The sequence below is a fragment of the Drechmeria coniospora genome, chromosome 02, assembly GCF_001625195.1.
Source record: "Drechmeria coniospora strain ARSEF 6962 chromosome 02, whole genome shotgun sequence".
NCBI classification, from domain to species: Eukaryota; Fungi; Ascomycota; class Sordariomycetes; order Hypocreales; family Ophiocordycipitaceae; genus Drechmeria; species Drechmeria coniospora.
The window spans coordinates 7,462,579-7,482,591 of NC_054390.1; the positions used below are offsets into that span (position 1 = coordinate 7,462,579).

The following is a 20,013-nucleotide window of genomic DNA, read 5'->3' on the forward strand; positions in this document are numbered from 1 at the left end:
TGGCGAGGAGAGCGGGTGGCAGGCGGCAAAGATTTGCCAGTCGAGTGCCCGAAATGTGTGAGGCGAGGCCCAAATTTAGCAGCAGCAACGCGGGAGCGCTACAAAGCTACCCGGCGTGGCCGTGGTGCGAGGGGCGATCAGTCGACCAGCGGAAGACGAATCTGGCTCTGTCGCGATGGTAGAAACAAATTCTGTGGCGGTCCGGATGGAGGAGGAGGGAGGGGGGGAGGGGGGGCCTGGATCCGAAATTGCAGGCGACGCAGAGTAGGAGGGGGGGGTTGCGAGATACGTGTGTCGTTTGGGAGGGGGGGAGGGGGGTATAGTGTGGTGGTTGATGTCAAAAAAGAGAGAAAGGCGGCGGACGAGAAAGTCAGAGAGGCTCGGTGGTGTAGCTGGGGGCTGGGGGTTGCAGAACCACCCACGCGGTGCGCAACGTTCAGTCCAGCGTCACTTGGGGTGTCGAGGAACTGCACCTCGCGGGGGTAAAGGACGGCGTGGAGGCGAATAGGACGCGGCTGGTTGCTCGTCGTCGTCGTCGTCGTCGTCGTTGGTCCGTGGCCGTCGGCGACTCGCAATAACTGACGCGCTGGGCCGTGGAGACGATGGTCGCGATGGATTCGGGGCCACAGGATGAATGGATAATAGACGTAAGTGCAGGTAGGAGCAGGTCCGGTATGGAGATAATAAATTAGGTGGTCGACAGTGGAGGCGGAAGAGGTAGATGGCACGACAAGGTTCCTCTCCAGTCCGCAATTGAGCAAATGCTGAGCGAAAGCGTTACAAGTAGTACCCGTTCGTCAACGTTCGTATAGTGCGAGCGGGCTCGGAGCAGGGAAAAGGCAGATAGTGCGGCAAGTGTGAGGCGCACGGTAGAAGAGGGCACTCTGCCAGCTCGCTTAGTGCGGGCCTTTCACGGTGCGGATCATGTCAGCCACGGTCACGCGGGACATGTCGACCGTACCGTGTGAATGAAAAGGAGCGCACAGGCGAAAAATGCTAGTGCGCTCGCCTCAGCACCAGGACACAACGGCGAGCAGCACTTTTCTCCTCCATTTAGGGGTCGCCTCATCATCGGAGCGCTGTTAGGGGCTGTTTCGCGGGAGAGCTGTACCACGCATCTGGCGTAAGCCTCAGACCAGTGGCGTATTTCTAGGCCCGCTACGCTTTCGCCTTGCTGCCTCAGGCTGGACCCGGCCGTCATAGGGCGTCGAGACCAATCACGATGCAGCAAGCCTCAGCAGGCTAAGTCGTAACGTTTTAACGTCTCATTGTCCTCATCAGCGACGATGGCATGGGTGCGTACACGCACCTATTGAGGCAGATATCTCCATGTGGTCGCGGGGCAAATGACGTATCGGCTGGAGGTGGTGCAAACAAAAATCATCATTTACATGGACGATTACGGACACGACCATGGCAAGCACGAGTACCAGATTGTTCATGCCAAGAGCCTAGGAGGCAGCAAGACGTCACTGCATCCGGCGTGGATCGTTAAGTTGGGATGCTCGCTCAGCGGCAACGATGGCTCTCATGCCAGTCTCGCGCTCTCGCCGCACAAGGTACCTGTGCTGTCCTACCCTGTCATGCCATTTTCATGCGTATGCGCACGATATGTTGATCTCGTGGCTTCATTGCCGTGCGGAGGGCAATGGCAAGCTCCCGCAATTGCGCTGGACCAATGAGCAGAATCTGTATCGGCTGTTTGGGGAGGGGATTTCGGTGAAATCCAGAATGGAGTCACGTACAAAGTGAAGCAGTAGGTAGTCTCGTAGCAAACGGAAGCAAACAAAAGCTCCCGGGTCCAAGACTTGGCAATCTCGCGCGTGCCGTCGGGCAAGATGTGCATATGCAAATAGTGCGCAAGTCAAGGGGACGAAGAATCAGACAAATGGCCATCAAGCAACTTTGAATCATATCACGAGCGACTTGAAGAATTGGTCTAGCCAAAATATTTCTTACGATAATATGTACAGTAGGAACGTAGGAACAGTACTGTATGTATATTACATGTATCCACCTCCACCTGTTTGGCAGGGCACCCACTCGTAGGTGGTCACATCAGTGTGCCGATCTTGTCGATCAGAGGCTCCCACCTCGCCCGACAGAGAGTAGGGCAAAAATGAGCAGCGTACATTGGGTGGCATTTCCTTTGCAACCGCAGCCTCCAAGCACGGCGGATGGCAACATGCGATCATTTCCAAGGCGATCCCGTTCCCATACACCTTTCGGAAGAAACTGCCAAGCAGCGGACCAGACCTTCAAGGCGAACGTGTGGGTTGCCACGCCCCGTGCTAGGTCGTTGCTGATCCGTCACTACGCCGATGCGCATCGTATGGATCGTGGCGGAATTCGATGCCTCCTTTGCCACACCAGTAAGACCAAGGATCACTGCAAGGTATTGTCAGTCGATGAGGCCGGGCCAACTGCCGGTCAGTTGGTTGGCAACAACACGCCTGCCCTATGCGGCGGTGCGGCGCATCGAACGACATCGGCAGTGTTGCGGTGAATGGTGTAGCTTACGAATTTGGTAGTCACGCAGATTGATTCGAATGAACGTCACAGCATCAGCGCCAAGTATCCAGGCACGCCCTGGAGTTTTGCCGGCGGCCGAGGAGAGCCGTATCGTGTCCCGTTTCGCTTGCCGCCGCGAGGTAGAGTCGCCATGGCCTCCAGGGTAACAATGACGCAGACGGCACGAGGAAACATGAAATTGATCAGATGCAAACCTCCACCGAGTATTGTAGCTCCGATACCAGCTAATAGCGGCACCAGGAGAACGGTTCCATCCGTCGGTAAAATACCTTTGCTTGCCACCGTTGCGAGGTTGTCATGAACGGGCTCCACCAGGTTTCCCAGCAAGCTCGCCCACACACGCCCGCCACCAATCGGGCCAACGTGGACCCAACTCACCCCATACAAATCGAACCATGGGCGGCAGCCTCGATTGGCTGCTTGGCCGAAGGGACCGACCTAATTCCGTCGTGGCCATCGGAGCCCTGTCCTTCCAGTCCGTCTCCAACGTCGGCGGGGGTGACAACTCCTTCGAGCTTGCTCGCCACATCGCGACAGGCAGCAGAAAATTCCATGCCATTTCCCGTGCCGCTCAGTCATCTTCCGGGGGCAATTCGTCGTCAATGTACCGCACCAGCGACACTCTCATCTCCGTTGTGTCATTTCCCCGCAGCACGTCGCTGATGAAGTGCGCCTCGACCTGCATCTGGACCATCTCGAGCGATCCCCTCAAGACGCCGCACAGGATGTTGGAGTACCAGAGCTCGTCTTGCGCGCGACCGTCATCGGGTAGCTCGACGAAGTCGGCGAATGGATTTTCATCAAAGACCAAGGAGAATTGGTTATTGTCGCTCGTCCAGTTGGTCACTTGGGGGGTGATGTTGAGGAATATCTTGAAACCGATCTGCCATGCATCGTCAGAAAAGGGTGGACGGCTAGCCGATGCTGGGTTGCCGTACCCGTGCTATCATGTCGGCCGTCTCGCGAAAGTTGGCACACCGTTTCATCGTGTTTGATTTGGCGAGGTAGTCTTCGATGAGGCGCAAGCCAATGTTGTAGCCCATCTTATCCAACTGCTTGTTCACCTCGGCGTAGTCGCTCTCAAAGTCCCGACATAGCTGCGAGACGATGGTGCCGTACGTCAGCGTTACCAACTCGGCGTTGACCTTGTCGATGCGTGTTCTGGCATGGGATTAGATGGCGGCCAACGTGCTTCGACGACGGCGAGTCACTCACTTCCAGATCCTGCTGCCCATTAGCACGACGGAAACTAGGACGGGACGACGGATCCAGTTGATGAACCGTACTCTTCACCCACACGTGTTGCCTTGCTTGCCGCCATCGCGCTCTCGACCGTCGAGTGCAGCGGAGGATGGAACGGTTCAGCTCAGTGGCCGCCTGGTCGAGATTGGATGCTGCGCGGCGCGGCGGAGGGAAAATGTCCGATTACGAGGCAAGATGGCGCCGAATGATGGCCGGTTGTCGTCAAAGCAACGATGGCTATGCCGTCTCCCGCTGGCCTCGACTCCGACCTGCGTCATGACGGTCGAGGACGGGTGGAGCTGGTCGCTGGTCCAGGAACAACCGCCGGCCCGAGAGAGAAAGTGCACTTACTGTACGGAGTACGGAGCACGGCACCCAGCGCAGCAGCAGCAGTAATACTGTACTTGACTGGCTGCTGGTAATATGGAGCACTCGAGGCTAATATTGCTACTTCCGTACTCCGTACATATTACACACCACACACGGCTCGCTAGGTTTGGTGGGCTGCAGCTCTTGCGCGGCAAAAGTTGTGCAACACGTCGTCGCAGTTTCATCGCACACAGCAGGCGGGTTCGGTCAAGGCGACAGGCAAATTGCAATTCCCGAATTTCGACACGACCTCTCTCCGTCCCGTCAGCATGTCGGCAGAAAAACGGCCAGCCGATGGCGAGCCGGGCTCGTCCCAGATGCTCGTCAAGCGGCAAAACGTGGGCTCGTCCGAGGGCGCTCTTGCTCGGCTCAACGCGTCGAGCAACGCTCTCGTCCAGACGGTGGGTTCCACGGGGATGCATGGGTCGAGTCGGCGGATGGTGACTGACGTCTCGCAGGCGCCGCGGACGAGCGGACTGCAGGCGCCCGTGATGGAGCTCAGCGGACACTCGGGCGAGATCTTTGCGGCCAAGTTCGACCCCGCCGGCACGCTCATTGCCTCGGCCGGCATGGACCGGAGCATCAGTACGGACTCGGTTGTCCCGCCGGGTAGATTTTGCCGCTGACTCGACCAGTGCTCTGGCGGACGTACGGCGACTGCGAAAATTACGGACTGCTCAACGGCCACAAGGGCGCCATCCTCGACCTGCAGTGGTCGCGCGACTCGGACGTGCTGTACACGGCGTCGGCCGACATGCACCTCGCCAGCTGGGACTTGACGTCGGGGACGCGCATTCGACGCTACGTCGGCCACGAGGAGATGATCAACACGGTCGACGTCAACCGCCGGGGCGAGGAGCTGCTGATCAGCGGCAGCGACGACTCGACCATCGGCATCTGGGACCCGCGAAGCAAGAACGCCGTGGACTACATCGAAACCGACTTTCCCATCACGGCGGTTGCCATCTCCCAAGCCGGCAACGAAATCTACTCGGGCGGCATCGACAACGACATTCGGGTCTGGGATGTCCGGAAGAAGTCGATGGTCTACTCGATGCTCGGGCACGCAGACACCATCACGTCGCTCCGCGTCTCGCCCGACTCGCAGTCTCTCGTCTCGTACGCCATGGACGGCACGGTCAAGACGTGGGACATTCGGCCGTTTGCGCCGACGGAGAGGCTCATCCGCACCTTTGACGGCGCGTCGGTGGGCATCGAGAAGAACCTCGCAGGTGTCTCGTGGGACTCGGAAGGCAAGAGGATCGCCGCCGGATCCGGGGACGGAACGGTCAACGTCTGGTCGACGCACACGGGCAAGCTGGCGTACAAGCTTCCCGGTCACCGGGGCGCCGTGAACTGCGCCGAGTTTTCGCCCGGCAAGGAGCCGATAAGTAAGTACAGAGGGGGGGCTCATGCGGGATGCCATGCTTTCCTCGACGCTGACCGTGACGACAGTTCTTTCCGCATCCTCGGACCGTACCATGTTGCTCGGCGAACTCGCATAGGGGGCCGTAGAAAGCGCGAGGTGCCCGATCGGAGACTTGACGGCGGAGGCGCACCTGATGGGCCAGGTGGGCGAAGGGGGGAGCCCGACGACACGACGACGACGACGACGACGACGGAGGACGTGCAAGAGGCAGGATGAGCAGGAAGGAGGATGAGCAGGAAGGAGGACGGGACGATGGAGGTCGGGCGGGATTGGTGTGCGGCCTGCTTCAGACTCTGTGCCGTTGGCCTGGCAGGTTTTGCATTGAGCGAAGGCGTTTTGGGATTTCGATGACGGCACGGGGCGGCCGCTGTGTGTACTAGCACGGCATGGAGACGATGCTGCGTTGCGCGTATGAGCACGAGCACGTGCCCGAAGCAGAAACGGGGGAGAATGTACGAGGCAGTGCTCCGGATGCGCGGCCCTCGTGTCTCGCCGTGAAGTCGTCGACTCCCAGGACGACGGCCACGCGACGGGGATGCGTTTGGGGCTCGCAAACGGTCGACAGGCTTGTGCCTCGACGAGCGAGGACGATCGGTCGCGCCGGCGGGGTCCAAGGACGTGACGACCTTGCACGCGGAGTGTTTTCGGAAGACGTCGAGTGTCTGTGCGAGGAATTCGCACCAGTCGTATGCCTGGCAACGCAGCACCCGCGCCCCCTCATCTGGACAGCCATATGCCGTGCTCGAGATGGGAGGCCGCGTGGGAGCAGGGGTGCACCGCGTGCACTGAAAAGCGTGCAAGCATTACGGAGTACTGGTACTCCGTACAGCGAGCGCATCGCCAAGGATTCTGGATACACCAGGATACACCGCTAGAAGGAGGATTGCGTTGATCCCGTTCCATGGTGTTCCAATGTTCCAAGGCCTGCTCGGACTCATGAAAAGCGAGTGCCGGCCTACTGATGGAAGATTGGCCGAGCCAGAAGACTGCACGCACAGAATAGGATCAGTGACAAGTGCCGCTACATGCGCCCGTACTGTACAGTTGCGCGACGTATATGGAGTAATGCATGTACACGTACCACCTACATATTCATACGGCTTATATGGCGTAATACATGTACTCATACCACCTGCATATTCATAGGCGTATATGGAGTACATGCACACATACCACCTACCTACTCATCCGCATTTGAAGAGGCAATGACTGCACCGTAGGCAGTATTCTGCCGTTGGCTCGAAGTGCAGGCAGGGATGCTGTATGCCGGCTCTCTCGACTGCCTCGGATGAATCCTTGTCGCCGTACTAACATGTCTGCACCGCATTCGAAGTGTGGGCGTGAGCACTCCGCACATTGACGGTGACGTGACACGTGAGCGATTCCCAGCGTTGGAAACGTACTGTATTAATACTTGATAAATTATACGGGGTTCTCCAAACACGTCCAATGTTCCAGCCGCCCATCGGCCTGCGCCCTGGGACAGGGTCTGCGCGTCGCGGCTGGCATCGAATTGCACTTAACCTCCACCGTTGCCCTTCTTCCACCGTTGCCCTTCTTCCACCGTTGCCCTTCTCCCACCGTTGCCCTTCTCCCACCGTTTCCGTACTTCCGCCGTGTCCTTTTCCATTTCTCACTGCGTCTTGTCCGCGTCTCCTGTCCCGCATCTCCTCTCCCACACCGCATCTCCCACCCGCATCTCCCACTCACATCTCTTTTCCACTTCCTCCCCCCCCTTTCCAGTCTAGGTGCAGCAGAAACAGGTATGCGGCTGGCCGTGCGCGGGTCGCCCGTCTTTTGTAGAACGTCCATGGCCGATATTTCCTTTTTCTCCTCCCCCCTTCCCCTTCTCCTCCAGGGGCGCGCGACTCGTATCTGCGTACCCCGTATCCCGTGCGGTGTATTTTGTCCTCGTACTCGTACCTGTTCTCGTGTGATTTGCTTGTTCATGTATTATCAAGTCCCGATACGGAGTAATACAGCACGGCGGATGTATTATTCATACTCGGTACTTGCTTCTACTGCCATGGTACGGAGTATTCCATACCTTGTACGGAGTACGGGGTAATAATAGTTGTACTCCGGACGGTACGTCCAAGTACCTGCAACTACTTGCGTTGTACGGAGTACATGCAAGTAATTACGGAGGAGTAGGCCTTGCTGCTTGACGCTGCCGGTAATGGCTGTTGGCAGGCGACCGCCGACGGGAACGAGTCGTGGTAATAATACCCCTCGCCGTCCCAGGGGCTGCTTCCGCGTCGCATCGCTTCGCCTGACGTTTGGGCTCTGCCCCGTGGACGCGCACGTTGTCGCAGAGAGGACAAAGATGGGAGCGTATTGATCATCCGACCCAACGTCCACCTCGCACTCGCAACCGCAACTACCTCATCATGATGACATTGTGACACGTACCTTCTCGCAGCAGCACGCGTGTGAGTGCATGCACGAGCATCCACGGCCATGGCAACGTCCCCTTCTCGGTCCCGCTCCCAGCCTCGCTCGATGCTGCTGCGCTGCCTCCGAATGGAATTGGGAGTCGAGGGAGCGTCTCCCCCCCCCCCCCCCTCCCCCCCCCCCGTCAACCCACACGGGCCATCGCTCAGTCGGCAAGTCACCGTCCAGGCGCCATTCTCTCTCTGGATTTCAATTTTAATTTATCGACCACTTCCACCTCCCTCGAGCGAAGCGGTCGGTCCACCTCCTCCCGGCTTCAGCGAAGACTACGTGTACACACTGCACAGGCGAGCGCGGACTGCTGGACCCGAAATTACTGGCGGTGTAGCCTACTTGGCAGTTGGCTGCATTCGGAAGTGGCTTTCTGGCGCCGCTCCACCATCGACCGGCCAGCCAACGGCCGTGCTGTAGGTGTACTTACGTTGTCACGAGCCAGCGGCGCTCCTCAGCGCTGTACTGTCACGGCAGGCTAGTAATAATAGCTGAGATACAAGTACCGAGCTGCAACTGTGCACCTATTATTCCCGCCTAGGCGCTCGAGTTGACGACCGAGACAATTGGCGATAGGCACATGGCGCTTGCTTCCCTCGCTTCCCTCTCGCACCATTCTCAAGGGCGGTGGAACGGTCGAAGACGGACGGAAGGAGGCTGTTGACGTTCCCTCGTGCGTTTGTTTCGACTGTTTTTTGCTCATTGCTTCCCCGACTCGTCCGTTCGATTCCTTTATCTGGGCAGCGAACTGCATTGCATGATGCTTCGAGTCGACGACTAACACCGGCACGACACACCGCTCGCAAACGCACCACTCGCCGACGCACCGCTCGCCGACGCACCACTTGCAGACGCACCACCTGCACGCTCTCGGCAGGACTCGTCAGTCCCCGGGCTCGCCACAGGATGGCACCCGTCGAGCGTGCGATGGAGATGCTCCGGTCCAATCCCTTCTCCCGAGTTCGGAGGGAACAGCGGGAGCGGCGCTCGTCACGAGACGAATCGGCGCCACGACGACTCGGCGAGACGGCGACGAACCCAGAATCACGGCCCGTGCATCCGATGGACGAGTCGAACTCGAGGAGATACCTGCCCGGACGTGGCGACCGACCAGGGCGGAAGCCGCGGACGTGGATGACGAGAGCTTCGATTGCGTCGACGACTCATCGTCACCGTCACGGCGACGAGGGCCATCGGACCCCGGCAGGGCCGTCACCCTCGCCTTCCTCTCCATCGCCCTTTGTGCCGCAACGACATCTGTCGACGCCGGGGAACGTCGTGACGGCACCGCCGAGGAGCCACTTGCGGCGAGCGGCCACTCTCCCCATGCCCATGACGCCGCTGCACCGCACCGGCCAGGTCGCCGTCGCCGGGGAGCCGGGTCAGGACGGCCAGGACGAGGGCCAAGAACGGCCCCGGAGGCGCTGCCTCTTCTGCCTCGGCTCCGTCCAATCTCGACGCACGCGCTTGCACATCGTCACCTGCCTCGTCTCCGGCATCGCCGCCGCGTCCCTGCTGGCCGTCTGTACGTCACCTGCCCTGCCCGTCACCAAGGGGGAGAGGGGTGAGCGGCTAACTTGGGCCAGATGTCGCTCTCACCGTGACGCAAAACATCCGCCAGGGGGAGCTCACCATCGCCATCCTCCTCGTCATCCTCGCCGTCGCCTCCATCTTCGCCTACAGCCTTGTGCGACTGCTGCTGCTCAAATTCCAACCAGACCGCCTCAGCAGGCGACGCCGGCCGCCGGTCCCCGACATCATGGGCCACCGCGGCTACGCCGTTCCCCCGAAGCCGATACCGGTCGTGCTCGCCCGAGACGAGGACGCCGTCGGCATCGAGAGAGAGGCCGGCCAGCTGCACCCGCCGGCCTACGGCCTCTGGCGCGAGAGCGTGGTGAGTCGTGGACACCGTGGCCCTGTGCCTGCATTCGCGAGGCGATCCGGCCGCTGACGGTGCTCTTCCCGACAGCGAGTGGACCCCAACATGCTATTCTGGCAGCGAAACGCCAACGCCGAGCCGAACCCATTGCGGCTTGAGAACCAACCCGGGCCAAGGCCGCCGTCGTACGCGTCCGACGACGGCATATCGTACGTTGTCGAAGCGAGGCCGCGGTCCGTGGCCCCGCCCACGAGTTTTATTTACACCTCCGACGCCGTGAGGGCGACGCAGAGGCAACCGCCCGGTCCCGATGCACCCTTCTGATTGAGGCCTAGAGCGGGAAGCAGGACGTGGCGCGAGCATTTCATACCCTGTAGCGTTTACTCTCCATCTCGCGCCAATCTGGCCGAGGGAGTCCCGAGCGGCCTCGAGAGAAAGCGTCATGTGCTCCCCGTGCACCCGTGCGCCCGTGCGCCCGCACACGGCATGTGCATTCACCGAGGCGCCGCAACGTTGCGAGGAACGGACATGTCATATTCTCTGAATCTTGAAGGAGCTCGCTCTCCTCTTGCGTGAGGCGAAGTTGATTCCTCTTCGTTCGGATTCGGACGAGCAGGGAACGGTAACTTGCATCGGCCGTGTGTTGCTAGCCACCGTCTCGACATACGTACGAGTGCTACGATACTTCAATCAACTATTCAATCTGCCTTTCGTGTGTCGTGACTGACTAGTATACCTTGGCGCGCACCTGTCCGACGCCTTTCCCGACGGCAGTCAAGGAGGGGGGTGGTGAGGACCGACGGCGCAAGAGCCGACGGACCGTGGACCGTTGCCGGAGTGAAGAACGACGCAAACGGGGCGAACTGATGTGAAACTTCAAACTGGCTCTTCCCTCGGTGCTTGCCAGCACCTCTCTCGAATGGACGACGGCAGCGTTCTCCGTGCTTTCCCCTTCATTATCAAAGGCCCAAAGGCCCGGCGACCCTGACGACACAGTTGCGACGCCCATCACACGGCGCTATGGAAAGGGGTAAAATTTTAGCTTCGTCGTCCTCCATCGAGATTTACGCTGGAAAATCGAGGGGTAACGGCCGAGCGATGATTGGTACAGGACCCACTGCTTCGGTGCGCTAAAGTATTCCGTACTGTGCTTGATATTACGGAGCACAGTACTGCGTACTCCGTACATAATTCAGCGTACTGTCCGGAGTACTCTGTAAGTACAGTACAGTACATACTTATTACAAAATTGCTGTCCTCTGCACTGTACCGTACGTACCTAGGTAGAGTGCAATTATCATACTCCCTACCTACCTAGTATTGCTTTTTTGTGTTCTCCGTACAGCACTAATAGTCAAGTATTCATGCTTTAGCAAGTATTACAGAGTACGGAGGGTCAACCTGCAGCGGTGGTGTTTGTATGAATAAGTACCTAGTATGGACTTCGGTGCACCTGCAAGTACTGCCACTCTGCCACTCTGAGACGGAGTTCTACCTGACAAGTCATTGTACATACACTTGTGCTTCGTAAGTACTTACTTACTTGCATCTACTACTACTTAAGTACCTGTACTTGCAAAGTCAGTAGTTGTACTTGTCCTCGTGCTGCGGAGTAATAGTTGACGGCGCGATTGTAATCGACATGTACTCCGTACCCTTACTCCGTATTCCGTTCTCGCATGGCACAACTGCGAATAATTCCATGCAAGTATTACTATATTAATATTGGCACTCGTACGGAGTATCTTAGTCCTCCCTACCTCTGGCACCTGCAGGCTGCCCGCCGCTGTTCATTCCTACCACCAACGGTAGCTTGCCATAATACTGCCGAATGATCGAACCATCACAAGTATTCGTACAAGGTGGCAAGATGAGGCCGAAGGCGGCTGGCCACTTGAACGAGCATGCTCGCATGAGAGTGTACCTGTACATGTTCCCGTGTAGACGTAGGTACTCCGTACTTTATGAATACTCCGTACAGTGATACTCCGTACACGCACCGTATATGTGTCAGTATATCCTGCTAATAAGTAGGTGCCTTAGTACTTACTACCTAGTAGTAAGTAAGTAAGTGCACACATACTAAGTATGAGAGGTGAGCGCTGAAGGCGTAGGTAGGTACATGCGATCCCGCAACCGAGGCTGAACGAATCAGGTACCGACATGTAGGTGTACTTACTTGTACTGCGGATTCGAACATTACCGTCGGTTCATCCTTACTCAAGTAAATACTGCAAGTACTGCACAATACGTTGTACATGCGCTATCAGGTACTGTATACTCGGTACTTGCTTCAGTAGCACCTACTACCTATTAGTGCAACTAGGGAATTAGTAGCGTGTTGGCCGCAAGGTTAGACAGCAGCGAGCGGCCTGTAAGAATGCATGTGGATCTACCAGGACACCATCGCTGCCTCCGTCGAGGGTTCCCTTCGCTCCACAGTCACATCCACCCCCATCTTTTCCGCTCCCCTTCCCCTCCCTTTTTTTGCCCGCCAACCGCCACGCGCAAAATTAGATTTCGTGAGAAAATTTTCTCCTTGCTTCTCCTCCCGTCCGAAGATATCAACTTGTGCAACGTTCGACTTGCTGGTGGGATCATCATACCGTCCTCGACATTCCCCCTTGGACTGAACTGAACCTGAACCGTTCGTTGTCCGGCGACCAGACCAGACCAGACCAGACCACGTCCTCCTTCATCCTCATTCTCGCCCGCCGAGCATCCTCTCACCCCGGTGTTACGATAGCTTAGGTACGTTTCGCCCATTGTCGTCGTCGATTCGGGGCGCCATGCAACTCCTCTCCTTCTCCTTCCCCCCCCCCCCCCCCCTTGCCCCCCTTCCCTTCTTCGTCGCATCAGCTATTCTGCCGTGGCGACGAGGCTGCACGCGTGCTGCCGTCGTCGATCGATCGTCGTCGCCCAGGGACAAGCTTTCGGGACACCGTTGCGAACGAATGCGCCACAAACGTTTCCGAACCGCGACGCGCTCACGTTGATGGCCTGCTTCGTGGACCGCTCGCACCAACCCTTCGCCTGCCGCCCGCTCACGCCCGTCTTGTGCGACGATGGCGGAACCAAGGAACCCTTCGATCCGCTGTTCCCGGGTCAATCTTGGTGCCGTGCAATGGAACGACTGTCGGCCTTCAGGGGCGGGCGTCGCGCAAAACCGCCGCAAGACCGACCCATGCCTACTGGATCGTTGTCCAGGGAGGCGATGGTCGACATTCCACGATGACGTCGCACTCTCGCCCTGGAGTGGCATCCGCAGTCCGGTACTCTCCGCCCGGACACCGATGGGCCGGATGTTTTCTGGAAGGATCCCTCTCACGCTGCCAGGTCGCACGGCATCACCCGCCCGACATCGTGGTCCAATATCCGTCGTGCCGGTCGCCCTGCGTTCGCCTTGAAGCGTACCGACCCACGCCGCGCCGCCTTTTTTGGGACCGTTGTCGCAAGCTGCGTCACCGTCGCCATGATCGCCCATGACGATTGCCGTCTTGTCCAGAATCCCTGCTAACGATGACTCTCGCGCAGCACAGTCGCCGCTTATTCAATCACCAACATGTCTTCTCTCTCCCGACGCGCTTGCTACAAGTGTGGCAACGTCGGCCACTACGCCGAGGTGTGCTCCTCCGCCGAGCGCCTCTGCTACAACTGTACCGTCCCGCCCGCCCTGCCCGATTCCGTCCCCAGCGGCTGACCCCCCTCCCCTAGGCAAGCAGCCCGGCCACGAGTCCAACGGCTGCCCTCTCCCTCGCACCACCGAGGCCAAGCAGTGCTACCATTGCCAGGGCCTCGGCCACGTTCAGGCCGACTGCCCAACCCTGCGCCTCAGCGGCAACGCGACCAGCAGCCGCTGCTATACCTGCGGCCAACCCGGCCACCTTGCTGTATGTCTGGCCTCCCGGGCGGGAGCCCGCCGAGCTCGTCGAGCTGACCCTGCTCTTAGCGTGCCTGCCCTAACCCCGTCGGCCCCGGCGCCATGGGACGCGGAGTTCCCATGGCTCGCGGTGGATATGGCGGCTTCGCCGGTCGCGGCGGCTTCGCCGGTGGACCTCGCCCTGCCACGTGCTACAAGTGCGGTGGCCCCAACCACTTCGCTCGCGATTGCCAGGCCCAGGCCATGAAGTGCTACGCCTGCGGCAAGCTCGGCCACATCTCGCGTGACTGCACTGCTCCCAACGGCGGCCCGCTCAACACGGCCGGCAAGACGTGCTACCAGTGTGGCGAGGCCGGCCACATTTCTCGGGATTGCCGCCAGAAGAACGCGGGAGCCAGCGAGGAGATGAACCAGATGAACCAGGTCAACCCCGTTCACCCCATCAACCCCCCCGAGGTCGTTGACTTGATCAGCGTTTCCGCGGCCCCGGTGGCCCCCATCGCCCCGGTGGCGTAAACCGCAAGCCGGCGCGCCCCTGCCCTCCCGGCCTCCCGAGCTGCTTCTCTCAAACCATGCGAAGCCGACGGCCCGAGGGCAGATGAACCCTAGGCCATGACCTTTCTGCAAAGGGAACGGCCCGAGGGACTGTTGATTTGCTTTCCCTTTTTCTTTTTTTCATTGCCATCATAGTCACCATGACGGCGTCCCGACCGCTCTGCTCGTTGGACGTTTTCTCCTGTCGTTTCCCTTAGTTTGGTTATCATTTCTGTTGATGCATGGTAACGATACGTTTTATCCAAATCATCGGCTCATCACGGCGTCTCCGGTCATCTCATTCCTCTTTCATTTTTTATTCCTCTTTGGGGCCCCTCGACGTTTCGGAACGGCAACGCAACGGAACGGAACGGAACGGAACGAAGCTGACGATAATTATCTTCCCTCACGACCAATTTCCTGAATGCTACACGACAAGACAAGGACGGGAGGAATGCAGGCGGACCCGCGCTCGGATTCTTCTCCGCCCTAATCCCACGTCATCTGCCGGACCGATGCCGGACCAGATTCGTCGGGCAGGTCAAGCTCCTCGCAATGCGACAATGTCATTCCTCCCCATCACCCTTTCCTTTGGATCACCTTGGACGACCACCGACGTCCTGTACCCCGGCAACGACCGACAGACACTGTCACATGGCTCTTTATGACGACGAAAGACTAAAACTGGCACCGGCGATGGATATACCCCGTGAGGCTGAGTGTTGATGTTGTTGTGATGAGCTGGAGCGGCGCGTCCGACCTGTGGTGCCCTCGTGGCTGAAGCTTCTGCCGCCGGCGACGGCGGCGAGCTGGAGCGGTTCCAAGCGGCTTCCAAGTGGCGGAAACCCAAGACGGACGTGTGCGCGTACGCGGCGGTGGATACGAAGACGTTAGGCGAGCGCTGGCAGGCAACAGCAAGAATGGTGGAGAGAGGATGGGGTGCTTGTGCAGAGATGCCCGGAGAGGCCTTGCACCGCATATGTACATTGTTGTTGGGACGACGAAAGAAGAAGATAAAAAGACAAGCGCGGGCACGCCGAGATGAAGGACCCTGTTTTCCCGGAAGCAGGCCGTCGTCTCACGCACCCGCGTCGCAAGTAGCTGGCGCGTGCGGTTGCTGGAGAAGCGGTGGGAGACTGAGGAGACAGACGCGGAACTGGTCATGGATTGGGCAAGGCGACGCGTCGCGACAAGCCTTGTTCCCTGCACAGAGAGAAGCAATACGATTCGTGAAAGCAAACAGTGCATCGTCTGCCGACCAACATATACTTACGTGAACGACCAAGGGTGCCGGTGTGAGGTGTGAGATGGCTGAGTTGCTATGTATGCTTCGCGACCCCGGGGCATGGTCACTCGGACATGCAGTTGATGTTTCTGGTCCCAGCTTTTGCGACCCTGGCGCCTGGCCATCGCGTGCCATTGGGCGTGGGGACTTTGTGTTGGGGGCTTGTATGTTGTATGTAGTCATCACCTGCCGGGGTCTGGGTTGATGGATGCGAGAGCACTCCGACACGAAGAACGCCCATCATTATGGGGCCGTTCATTGTACTGGTCGAGGAGGTCCGGGGTCATGTAGAAGTGCGCTCGGGAAGAGGTTGATGGCGACTGGGGGATCGGGGTATTCCCGCCCCAGGCGGTGCCCTCAGAAACGGTGAGGGGAGGGGGGGAGGGAGGGGGGTGAGGTCCGCAGGCCATCACGACCAACCAAGTTGGCAGTCATGGTTGGCAGCCGTCACACCGACACACAGCATCGAGCTATTGCGTCTGGACATGTGGCCGAAACGACACACATGCGACCAGGCAGCGAGGCAGATGGCACTGTCTGATCGATCAATAGGCAGCGATGGTGGCTGACGGCGTAGCCGTACGGTGTGACGAATTCTTATTCGCAGCATGCATGACTGTATCGAAATGAAGACGGTCAGCTCCCACCATGGCGACGGGGGCAGCTGCGAGCAGTTCATTTTCCTCCACCACCACAAACGGCGCAGCTTGCACGCTGCTACAAGAGAGAGGAGACTGTCTGCTGCAAGGCACACTCGCTTGTCCAGAGGGGAGAGGGTGACCGACGGCAAGCCAAAGCCATCCACGGCCGCAGCTGCCTTCGTTCAAACTCCCAGTACATCACAGCGTTCCTCGAGGGAAGGGAAGAAGTGCCCTTCTCTACCGCCCGGGTTGGCTGGCAAAGTCGGTTACGGCCTTCGTCGCCATGTCCGCCATTCTGGGTCCCAACATTGGCCGCCGATGGCGGTCTTCACGCTCTCGCTCGTGCTCGCCTCCTCCTTCAAGACAGCTTTCCATCCGGGGTCGGTCACCATCGCCACCACTGCCGTTGGGAGAGGCTGCATCTAGGGGACGCCCGCCCTTCTTCATGACTCCTCCGACGGCCAAGCGGCCGAAGAAACCGCCCCAAGAGGCCATCGACAACTTCTGGGCCAAGTTCACCACCAAGACGCCTGGCAAAGGTTGCCCTGCTCATTCCCATTCCCCTGTCCTTTGCCTCCTTCACGAGGGCGGACGCTGACGATTCATAGCGACTACCGTCATCCCCAAGAATCAGTTCGTCAGCAAGATGATCAAGAAGCCCGAGCAGAGCCCCGGCTCCGACGGCATGGGCACGACGGCAGACGCCACAGCCTCCCCTACTGTGCACAGCAAGACGACGGCTCAGGCCAGCTACGAGGACGCGGCGGCCATGTGCCGTGCCAAGGTGGCCAAGATTGTCAAGGAGTGTCGCCGAGTCAACAAAAAGTACCGCGACCCGCACTTCGACCTCGAATCTGACCTCAAGCTCGGCCGCCGCGACACCTTGCAGTCGCTCTCCAACCTCCGTGGCCGGCCTGGAACGCCTCCAGGCCACGACTTTTGCCCTCGCAGCGCAAAGCGTGTCACCGAAATCTTTGACAAGCCACAATTCTACATCGAGGGTCCCACGGCAAACGATGTCAGGCAGGGTCGTGACGGGGACTGCTGGCTTATGTCGGCCCTGTGCACCCTGAGCAACAAGGAGGGGCTGATAGAGAGGCTGTGCGTCGCCCACGACCCCGATGTCGGCGTCTACGGTTTCGTCTTTCACCGCGATGGCGAGTGGATTTCGGAAATCGTCGATGACTTTGTCAGTAGTTTACGCTCCGTTGATGGACATGCAGTGCTAACAATTCCAGCTGTATCTTACAAAGTCGGACTATGACGAGAGCTACACGGATCGGGTGCTGTTTGATGAGTGCGAACGCATCAACCCCGAGGAAGCATATCGCAAAATCTACCAGTCCAACAGCGGCGCTCTGTACTTTGCCCAATGCGAGCATCCGCAGGAGACTTGGCTGCCGCTGCTCGAGAAATGCTACGCCAAGGCGCACGGCGACTACGCTGCCATTGAAGGCGGCTTCGGTGGCGAGGGCATCGAGGACCTCACTGGAGGAGTGACGTCGGAGATATTCACCACGGACATTTTGGACAAGGTGAGCCGGTGACGCACGCACAAATTCCATGTCGAAAATCTCCCTAGCCTGCCTGACATTCTGCCACAGGAGCACTTCTGGGCCGAGCTCCTCATGGTGAACCAAGAGTTTCTCTTCGGCTGCAGCACCGGCGTCTGGGGCGGGTCGACCTGGGGTGAGAGAAAGGGCATCATGGAACTGCACTCATACTCGGTCCAGAGAGCCGTCGAGATCGACGGTAAACGTCTCATCCGCCTCAAGAACCCCTGGGGAAAGGGTGAATGGAAGGGTCCCTGGAGTACGCCAATCTCGCGCATCCCAAGAGTGACGTTGAAGCTAACTCGAACGCAGGCGATGGGTCCAAGGAGTGGACGCCGCAGTGGCTCGAGAAGCTCAACCACCGTTTCGGTGACGACGGGAACTTTTGGATAGCGTACGAAGATCTCCTGCGCAAGTACCAAGCTTTTGAGCGCACCCGACTCTTCGGACCCGACTGGAGCGTGGCCCAAATCTGGACCACCTTGAACGTACCTTGGATGGTCAACTACCACGACACGTATTTTTCTCTTTCCATTTCGAAACCTGGACCAGTCATCCTCGTCCTGTCTCAGCTTGACGATCGATATTTCCGGGGGCTGGAAGGCCAATATGGGTTCGAGCTGGCCTTGCGCCTTCACAGAGCTGGTCACGAAGACTATATTGTTCGCAGCCAACCTCCGTACCGCATGCGGCGCTCTGTCAATGTCGAGCTGGTACTGGAGGCAGGTGACTATGACGTTCGGATCAAAATCAATGCCTGCCGATCGGAACACTTCTTGCCCATCGAGGACGTCATCCGCGACAGTGCCAAGAGTCGTCGGGAAAAGCTCACACGCATAGGGCTAGCCTACGACCTTGCGCATGACAAGGGAAAAATTGCGGAATCCCCAGGAGAAAGGGCGATGAGAGAGGCACACGAGAAGAGAGAATTGACAAAGAAGCGGGAGGAGATCAAAAAGAAAATCCAGTCCAACCGGGAAGAGGAACAATACCTCAAGAAGAAGCAGTATAAAAGAGATAAGGAGAAGCATCGGAAAGCGAGAGTACGCCGGAGAGTCAAGACGCGAGTAGCGGCGGCTGGGCGGTTGAAAATGGCGGCGGATGTGGGCGACAGTATCGTCACAGGGAGTGGTCTTGAGCCCGTTGATGTCCCCATATCGAAGAAAAAGCCAGCAGTGGCAACGGATATCGATGAGACTGCAGACAAGGCTAACCCTGAGACCCCGGCTGAGAGGAAGTCGGCTGCCTCTGGAGAGCTCTTCGGCAGAGAGAATGCTGCCAGCGCTAGTACTGCTGATAGGCCTTCAGGCCAGAACCCAGTGGATAAAAATGTGCCAGCCGGTACCGAATTTCCAAAAGAGGCCCATCAGCTACAGCTAGGGACGACGTCGGCCCAGGAAAATAAGGAGAATGCCGGGGACGTGCCGAACAGGAACGGTGTGGAGGGAAGAAAGTGTAATGATCCGGCCATGATGATACCAAATGACATACCGCAGCCGCTGACTATGGCCAACATCGAGTACGACTCTGGCAGCGACGACATGTTTGCCACTCTCTCAGAACTCTCAGATCGGGAGCTCGACATCAAAGCCGACTTGTACCTCGAGGGAATCCGACGCGTGAACGCGTGCCCAGCGGAAGTGAAAGCTCTGGCTGACGAAGCACTGGATGAGTTCGAGCTCGACCCGTGGAACGCCGTTGCCGTCGTTGGCCTGCGCGTGTATCACCAGGTGGTATTTCCTGACGCGGACGAGGCCAAACAGGGCGCGGAGGCCAAGAGAGACGTTGTCAAGCTGAAAGTAATACGTCCGAATCCCTACGCCATCAGTGACGGCGACGAGGAGGAGAGAAAGAGCAAGGTACTGGATGTTGACGATAGCGCCAAGGATGCGACCCTTGCTGGAGGGATGGTGGACCGCACAAAGAGCAAGACGAGCGGCAATGGACGGCAGCCGTATTGAGTAGGAACCCCTCATCTACTCACTGACATTACTTTACCTGCCGCCGCGCCGTTGTGGGATTTCATGCGATTACTGTACGAACGGGGTCGTCCTCATACGGGTACTCAAAGTACCATTCTTGTTGGGATTGTGTATTCCAGCCCACCCTAGCCTCATAAGCCAGTTGCCAAGCCTTTATTACTTTTCGTATTGCATCACTGCTGTAACATAAAACCTGAGCTGCCGTTTTGTGTTTGATATCATTATTACTACCCAACACAACA

General features: G+C 58.5%; 5 protein-coding genes across 5 annotated transcripts; 4 read left to right on the forward strand and 1 right to left on the reverse strand.

Annotated features, from left to right (window-relative positions):
- Window positions 1-3,103: 3,103 nt before the first annotated feature.
- DCS_05164 (putative BET3) lies at window positions 3,104-3,767 on the reverse strand (the record flags this gene model as incomplete). The annotated part of the gene is made up of 3 exons (XM_040802470.1): window positions 3,104-3,415; window positions 3,471-3,693; window positions 3,748-3,767. The coding sequence occupies 3 exons, from the start codon at window positions 3,765-3,767 to the stop codon at window positions 3,104-3,106; spliced, it is 555 nt and encodes a 184-aa protein (XP_040657503.1).
- A 645-nt stretch (window positions 3,768-4,412) lies between these two features.
- Window positions 4,413-5,788, forward strand: DCS_05165 (Cell cycle control protein cwf17; the record flags this gene model as incomplete). The annotated part of the gene is made up of 3 exons (XM_040802471.1): window positions 4,413-4,728; window positions 4,779-5,534; window positions 5,649-5,788. The coding sequence occupies 3 exons, from the start codon at window positions 4,413-4,415 to the stop codon at window positions 5,786-5,788; spliced, it is 1,212 nt and encodes a 403-aa protein (XP_040657504.1).
- Window positions 5,789-8,923: 3,135 nt separating this feature from the next.
- Window positions 8,924-10,220, forward strand: DCS_05166 (uncharacterized protein; the record flags this gene model as incomplete). Its single annotated transcript, XM_040802472.1, has 3 exons — window positions 8,924-9,542; window positions 9,604-9,911; window positions 9,987-10,220. The coding sequence occupies 3 exons, from the start codon at window positions 8,924-8,926 to the stop codon at window positions 10,218-10,220; spliced, it is 1,161 nt and encodes a 386-aa protein (XP_040657505.1).
- Window positions 10,221-13,458: 3,238 nt separating this feature from the next.
- Window positions 13,459-14,292, forward strand: DCS_05167 (zinc knuckle protein; the record flags this gene model as incomplete). The annotated part of the gene is made up of 3 exons (XM_040802473.1): window positions 13,459-13,552; window positions 13,611-13,786; window positions 13,846-14,292. 3 exons carry the CDS (start codon window positions 13,459-13,461, stop codon window positions 14,290-14,292), a joined length of 717 nt encoding a protein of 238 aa, XP_040657506.1.
- A 2,227-nt stretch (window positions 14,293-16,519) lies between these two features.
- Window positions 16,520-19,750, forward strand: DCS_05168 (calpain family cysteine protease; the record flags this gene model as incomplete). The annotated part of the gene is made up of 5 exons (XM_040802474.1): window positions 16,520-16,775; window positions 16,845-17,425; window positions 17,475-17,771; window positions 17,841-18,048; window positions 18,102-19,750. The coding sequence occupies 5 exons, from the start codon at window positions 16,520-16,522 to the stop codon at window positions 19,748-19,750; spliced, it is 2,991 nt and encodes a 996-aa protein (XP_040657507.1).
- Window positions 19,751-20,013: the final 263 nt, after the last annotated feature.